A 7655-nucleotide genomic window follows, 5' to 3' on the forward strand; every position below is an offset into this window, starting at 1 on the left:
CCTCAAAAATAATATAATATATACACTGGTCTCCATAAACCCTTCGACATATAAACCTGTCCTCTTAAAACCTGCAACATACTTACAAATTATCAAGGAGACCGCAAATTACTTATATTTTTTGTTAATTAATTTAAGAAGCCTAAATCTTGTACACATAATAAATGATCATTTCAATACTAAATTATCAACAAAAAAGCAAAATAAAGTATAAAACAAAAAATATACAAATTGTCTCCTTAATGCCGTAAAATATATACGGTCTCCTTAATGCCCTAAGTAGATATATAAGATATCTTTATTGAACCACATTTATTTCTAAGTGGGCAATATATATATAGCACTTGTACAACTACTTGTACTTGTACAGTATGCAGAAATGAAAGTATCTCATAAATGCAAAAAAAAGTATGCAGTCATCACATATTTAAATCAACGGTTATGGCCAAATCAAACAATCGGGCAATTGAAAAACCCGTCTTCACTTGTACACTTCAAAACAGTCATTACATTATTTTCCTCCCCAAGCTGAAACGAAATGAATAATTTCCTCATTTCCAATCACATTTGGAGATACATAAACAGGAAAATATTGCACATATCTACTTGGGAACTAAAAAACGTTTTGAAAAAAAAACAAGATTTGTTTTTAGTTTTAAGAGATCTAAGACAAGTTCATACACATCCTTGGTTTTTATGGTAATATATTTGTGTAACTATTTATATTGTTAATAAGTTAATAAGGATGTATTATTTGTGTCTTTTTTGGATAAACGTATATAGTCGTACTAAAACAGAATATGTATATTGAATTATTGATAAAATATATATATATTTACGCACTCAATTGGTGATATATCTTATCCGCCGATGCATCAAGTGTATTTCTGAAATTTAATAACGCACCTTTTTTCTAGCTTACCCATAGGACGAACAAGTGCGAAACGTATATCGTCAGCATTACCAAAAGCTAATAAAAGTGCGTAACTACGGTGAGAGCATCTTAAGTAGATACAATTGAGAAACAATATCCTTCTGTAACAGACGCACGTATAAGCCATGACAAGGGAAATACTTCTACTCTATGTGCTGTTTTTGGTCGAATTCGCCGAGGCATCAAATGCAGTTAATATGGCGGGTGTTCCAGAATTGGATCACCAAAACGTTATAGAAAATAGCTCTTTACCTGAATGCAAGTTCAATGTAACCCACTCGAGTATGCGGGTCTTCAGGTCAAGATTAGAAGTATATGATGTAGTTTTCATAAGATTTCGGATCCGCTTCCTAAATTCAACCGTCAAGAACAGTACTTTACCTGGCGTTTTTAAGCCTGACCTATGGGTGTGGACCTATCGCCCTCCGCGAGGAAATTATTCCTACCTCAGCTGGAACTTGGAGTTTGGATTTCTGAGCTTTTCCATTCTTGATACTAAAACGGCCGCATTACATGACATTGGCTTTACGACGAAACAAAGCAAATGCTCGGTCACGTTTGGGAGTAATGCAACAACAAAAAGTATAACAGATTCACTAATGGAGATTCTTCATGTTTTTGAACATGGTCTTCCAAAGTATCAGACCAACTACATATGCTACCTATCAGAAGTTCCTGGTATCAGAAGTTCCTTCGCTTACAAAGCCGGGCTCTACTTAAGTTTTCCTGTCACATTCATCAACTACAAATGTTGCACATATGCGTTCTCATTTTATGAAATGCAGTTTCGTAGGTTCTTGTGCAACACATTCGTTGATAAATGGCAACTGTTGACACATGGTCCATATTTCATTGGAATAATTCTTCTGTTGTTTGCTCCTATATTTCTGTTTGCGGTTTGTGCGTGCATTTCTAAAGACAGTCAGATAATCCCGAAGCATGTCGAAATGGAACCGCTTCTATCAACAGAAACACCCGAGCAAGATAATTGGATTTACCTTGATGGAGACTCCCCTGTAACAGTCTTAGACGTATTGTCACAGCCCCTCAATTACTTAAGACGGAAACATCCAATCTTAGATTCACGTCTCCGACGTTTGATTTGCGTATGTTGTGCACCTATGCTTATCTATTTAAAACTATATATGTTTAAAGATGGATATGTTTTTTCATATCATAAAACCCTCACGAGAATTTCCGTCAGAGAGCTGGTCAAATTTGGTCAACCAATAGGGCTTCTTGCTCTATATGGCGATACGTCAGACATGAGTAAAACATTTGTCCCTATTTTAGGTGGTCCAATTGGTGTCATAGCAATTTACTTTTCACTAGCCCTCATTTTGATAGTTTGTCCTAAAAGTTTAAAGCAAATCGTACAAAATGGCCTACCGCGACAAAGCGATGTTTCACCCTTGTTTTACGGCCTAGAGGAGATATCTAGGTCAGATGTGTGTTATCGTACCCCGTACGAAGGGTTTAAAAGAGCATCAGAAATTTGCAAGCAAAAGGTTTACTTACTTATTACAACTGATCAATGGAAAAAGGTATTCAGCATTCAAAGAAGGAGATTTAAAAGTGGCCCCTGTCACCCGAGTTTGATAAAAACAATAACGAAACCACTGACGTTTTCATTTAAAGTAATTGTATGTGTGTTTGAGTTATTTATTTACATTCTATATTTTCTATTCCCGTTATTTACTTGTGGCGTAATTATGATCAAAGGTACAGTTGTTACATTAATGGAAACTCGAAATTCATTTAAAAGACATGGCAATTCCGTCAGCAGCTCTGTAGTCTGTTTTTTTATTACCGTCTTAGTTTTAGGGTCAGTCGTTGTTTTTGGTTATTGCGTCTGTCTAGTGTTTCTTGAGAGTTTCATCTACCTGACCCAAATGGTTTTGTACTGTTTTGTAGCACTTGTTATTTTACCGACCATAGCATTTGGCTATCTTTTTTTCTTTGTGTCCCTCGTATACTACTTCGCACATTTAATGAGAAACTTTGGAGACGGATATTCGCGACTTTTAGAGATTGCTGTGAAGAAATGTACTGATCTAGAGAGAATGAAAACTGTCCTAGAACTTAAAGATGAAACAATTGTCATTAAGAATGTTGATTTTCACTTCAGAACTGTAAACGTAAATGGAGAGGAAATAGTTGTTCCAACAGAAACCCTAATTAAAATCCAATCTCGAGTTAATAATGTACAAATGGTGAAGCACAAAGATCTCGCCCCTGGAATTCCACGGGAATTGTTCCATAAAATTGTTAAGGAAATACGACCTGTAAATGCGCAGATGATGAACTTCATTGTCCACCTTACTATTATAATTACTCTTATAACAGTAACATTGACTTTAGTATCTAAGTTCAACTCGGGGTTTAATACAGATGAATCGGAGGTGCTACACATTGTTTTCACTGTGATTGTTGGATTCATACCAAAACTGATGGAAATGTTTCTAAAAGGCGGAAGTGACGCAGGAAGGAGAGAGATCGAGATAAAACAGATCGGCAAAATCGTTGAGAAGTTCTGGGAAATTAGTGCTTGTACTTAAGAATAACCTGATTCCTGAGGATTTATATCCAGACTATTTAACACTTACTTACCGCTGAAATGGTAATGAATAAAGATGCACTATTACTCCCAAATAATATTTAACACAGTAAATACAATTGTTTTGATATACCCAAAAGGATGAAGAAATGTCGAAAACATTGGTTCTTATGAAGGCAACCGTGTTTAATTGAGAAGAAATGTGCAGAAAATAAGGTATTTCTACCTTATGAGACCATAGTAAATGGCAATAAATCTTTTAGCATTCACCAATCATTTAATATTTTAGCGTTTTCAGCTATTGAATAGACAGTTTAAATATTTGTTATTAATATTTTCTATTAATGCATAATTTAGTAAGTAGTTGTGGGTGTATCACTCAAAATTTATGTATGTTTACCTGTGTATGTATTTATTGTGAATAAGAGTGCCACTTTAATTGATTCGATGTTGATGAAGGTATGCTAAATTGTGCTTTGTCGTACTTGAATCTTAGCTTTTAGTTAGCTCTTGGTAGCTAAGTGTTGTCAAAATAGTTTGAAATTGACAATGAGTTTGACCCCAATAGACTTACAATGTGGCTTTGGAGAGACAGAAACATCCGATTTAATATGTAAACATGTATTGTGGATTTTGTAAAGTTTCGTTTTAAATGATTCTTGTATATAAGCAGGTCTATGTTTTTGACTTCTTCTAATTGATCAGTCAAAATTTATAGTGGATTTTTCGTCTTATTTTAAGTGTGTTTTATATATTTGCAGAATTATTCTTATGATACGCATATTATCTTTTTGACTACATCTATTGCCACCGTAAATTCTATTGTATTATAAAAAAATGTGTAACCTGTAGTTAAAATGCTGATAAAATATTGTTAACCATTCATGTGCTTTAAGTAAATGTATTTTGCACTTACTGGCCCCGTTTTCTCCAACATTCGTACGACTCTTATAACACGATCACGCATAGCTATTTCTGCCTTGGTATGATAAAAGAAGTTATGTAAGATGAATTAGTGCAATCATTTTGCTAATCGAAATAAGGTACCTTAACCTGTTTAGCTTACGATGTTTGAAAATTTGAATCGTGTTTGTGTTTGTTTGTTCTTTTGAACCTTTGTGGTTTGCGATATGTATTTGGAGCAACAGGCCCATAAGCTATGTTTTAAACAATACCGTGTTAAAGGACACAAGGCTAACGCCTAGCAGACATTGAGAGACAGACAATCGAAAGCACAAACTACATCCATGTATGTACATGTTTTTTCTTTGGATGTCATTATTCTTCTGATCCCTTTACAAGAAGACATCGAAATATCGACTATAATCGATATGACATTATTCAAGATATACCAATATCTTAGTAGGCTCAAGACAACAGTTATCTGCCCCCCGTTGACCAAGATCCGGATGTGAATACAGAAAAAAGAGTGATTGTTTTCAGGTATCAATATTTTATTAAAGTTGAATGAAAGAGAAGAAACGGGTGGCCTTTTTGCATAGAGCTTAACACAATTTGAAACTGTATCGTAAAAAATGATAGTTTTCAGTGTAAAAAGGAAAAATCATTGCCTGTGGAACTATGTAAATTGGTTGTTTGTAGCTTTATTCCGCCTTGACCTCAGGGTCATGTATCACTACTGAATTTTGTGATAAAATGCATTCGTCAACCCTATGTTTTCTTGTGATTAAATTTTGTGTCTTGGATGTTCTACAGCAGCCAGTTACTTGTTTTTCAATTGGGACTGTCTTAAAGTGAAAAGCCATGTTAGTGTCTATATGAAACATATCGTAAACTTAACTGTGGTCTTAAAATGGTCAAATATGCAAAGGTTACGGCACAAACAACCAGAGTCATGGGGGTAATTGGCAACGTTTCGTTTTTGACAAAGGTGTCAAAGACGACGTTCATAACAAGCATGCAGTCGAAGTGAAAAGCATGGTTATTTTAACGGTTAAGTTCCGCCCTCGTGTTACGGTTCCGATTTGAGTGTTAATGCAAAAATGAAAAAAAAAAGGAAAAAAGTGAAACATGATACAATATGTACAATAGATATGTTAATTGTTTATCTTCGCAATCATGTATAAATTTAATCGTTTAGAGGTTCTTAATTGTCAATCTGTAAGTCAATATTGCATCGAACATTATAATAACGTTTTTGAACAAAAACGTTATATAACTGCATGATGACTGTTATCAGAGTTAGGAATCACGTGACTTCGAAGGGGTTCTCACAGGGGTCCCCAAGTATAACAATAACGTTTTTGACTGAAAAGATATGGAAATACCTTTAAGTCTATTAAAGACAAACGCGTGGTTGGTACTGTTTCTGTACATCGCAGTTTAGACGCATCGCGGAAGTCGTACGCGGTAGCAGCAAATGAACGCGGTGATGACGCGAACCACCGCGTTGTCTACTGCAGTATATATCGCCGCGATTTAAAATTCCGCCATAACACAATCTCGCCCGCGGTGGCAACGTTTTTTGGCAACAAACGCGTGGTTGGTAGTGTAGGCCTTAAAGAGAGAACAAATGAAACAAATCCGTTTATTTCAGATACTTAGCAATCGATGAGTAAAGACTTCTAAGAGAAACTCCATTAAAACAAGTCTTCAAAACAGATCTTTAGAAAACCCATATCTCATAACAAATATTAGTTTGCGTCTTGTTATCAATCTATGTTTACACAAGGTATCTTTGTTTATACAAAAAGTATGTGTGCTTCAGAAGAAGTCTGATTTTAACAACATCGAGCTTTGTTTCTGAACGGACATGTAGCTAACAGACCTCACAAATATTTTCGCTGCTCATGAACGAAGCATTTGGTGCATTCGAGGACGATCCACACTCGACAACCAAACCGGTTTCAACCGCTTCATTTGGTTTCAAAAGCAATTAAATGCACAGGAAAAAAGTCGCGTTTAGCAAAACGTTGCAAGAAACAGACTGTCATTCACTGACAAAGCGTCAACAAAAACGGGTTGGATAGAAAGAAACACTTTTAAAATAAGTGAAAAGTCACACCATTCTTTCAGAAATACTATTGGCATTCAGTGTGTTTTAAAAGCGTTAATATTGACTGTTGGCGATTGACGCGCAAGAAATGTTTAAACCTGACCGTTCGTAGAATAATAATATTTGAAACTTCAAAATGAAAATTAAACATAGTGCATGTTGGAGAGCTTTGTATAAGTATGTTGTTTACTTTTGATACTTTTCACAGTATTTACTCTAAAAGGACAACTATAATTGTAAATCCTTCTTTCTATTTACATTACAATAACGCCGTATACATCACTAGACGAGTAGTTTTAATTGATGTCACATGACTACCACACGATGACCATTATTATTACATGCCATACAAAGAACGCCTGTTGAATTGTGTACATGTATAGCGATTTTATCTGTAGATCGACTATCACAATGGGAGTCATAAAACATGTTGTTTATGACAAATTATTTTTGATAAAACAGGAAATGGAAAGCACAGGACTATCCCAGTAGTCAAAATGTTAAAAACAAAAGCCTGCTTAGAGGCAGAAGGAATTCCTTTTTAGCCTGAGCCAGCGTTGCTATTGATAACTACTAGTTTTTTTTAATATTATATGCCTTTAAAACGAAATGATTTTAATACCAACATTATAGTTATGTCATGGTTGCGTTTGGCCATTTATTATTTCGTTCAGTTCTTCTCTTTAAATAAATGCTACAAAAAACGCTGAGCTTTTCAGTATCACTACATCACATAGTATGAACTACTTTGAGGTAAAAAAGGAAGGCCAATACATGATTATAAATACCAGAACCTTCGTTGAGTGACAAATCCGTGTAAACTACTTCCTAGCTTAATAAACAATTGAAGTATGTTTTCTACCCCAATGCGAACCAGAAAATAATTATATATCCCAAAAACTGCAAAATGTCAGGCTTTGGTTAACGCTGTTTTATTCACGATGCGGTCAAAACTAATGAGCATTGATATATATATATATATTTTAAATCAGTCTAAATGTAGAACAATCGACAGTTATATTCGTTTATAACTACATATTGAAAATAAGTGAATGCATATTCATTAAGCAACATAAAACTGGGAATCAAGAGTTCCTAGGCCATATGAAAATTATCGCTGTGGATTGGAGCAATGCTATTTTTTTCTG

At 34.7% G+C, this 7655-nt stretch overlaps 1 protein-coding gene across 1 annotated transcript; it reads left to right on the plus strand.

Moving 5' to 3' along the window:
* Nucleotides 1–568: 568 nt before the first annotated feature.
* Nucleotides 569–5084, plus strand: LOC128241448 (uncharacterized). Its single transcript, XM_052958376.1, has 2 exons — nucleotides 569–699; nucleotides 918–5084. Exon 2 carries the CDS (start codon nucleotides 1060–1062, stop codon nucleotides 3490–3492), a length of 2433 nt encoding a protein of 810 aa, XP_052814336.1. The 5' UTR covers nucleotides 569–699; nucleotides 918–1059; the 3' UTR covers nucleotides 3493–5084.
* The last annotated feature ends 2571 nt before the right edge of the window (nucleotides 5085–7655 follow it).

Source organism: Mya arenaria, chromosome 7 (assembly GCF_026914265.1).
Source record: "Mya arenaria isolate MELC-2E11 chromosome 7, ASM2691426v1".
Classification (NCBI taxonomy): Eukaryota; Metazoa; Mollusca; class Bivalvia; order Myida; family Myidae; genus Mya; species Mya arenaria.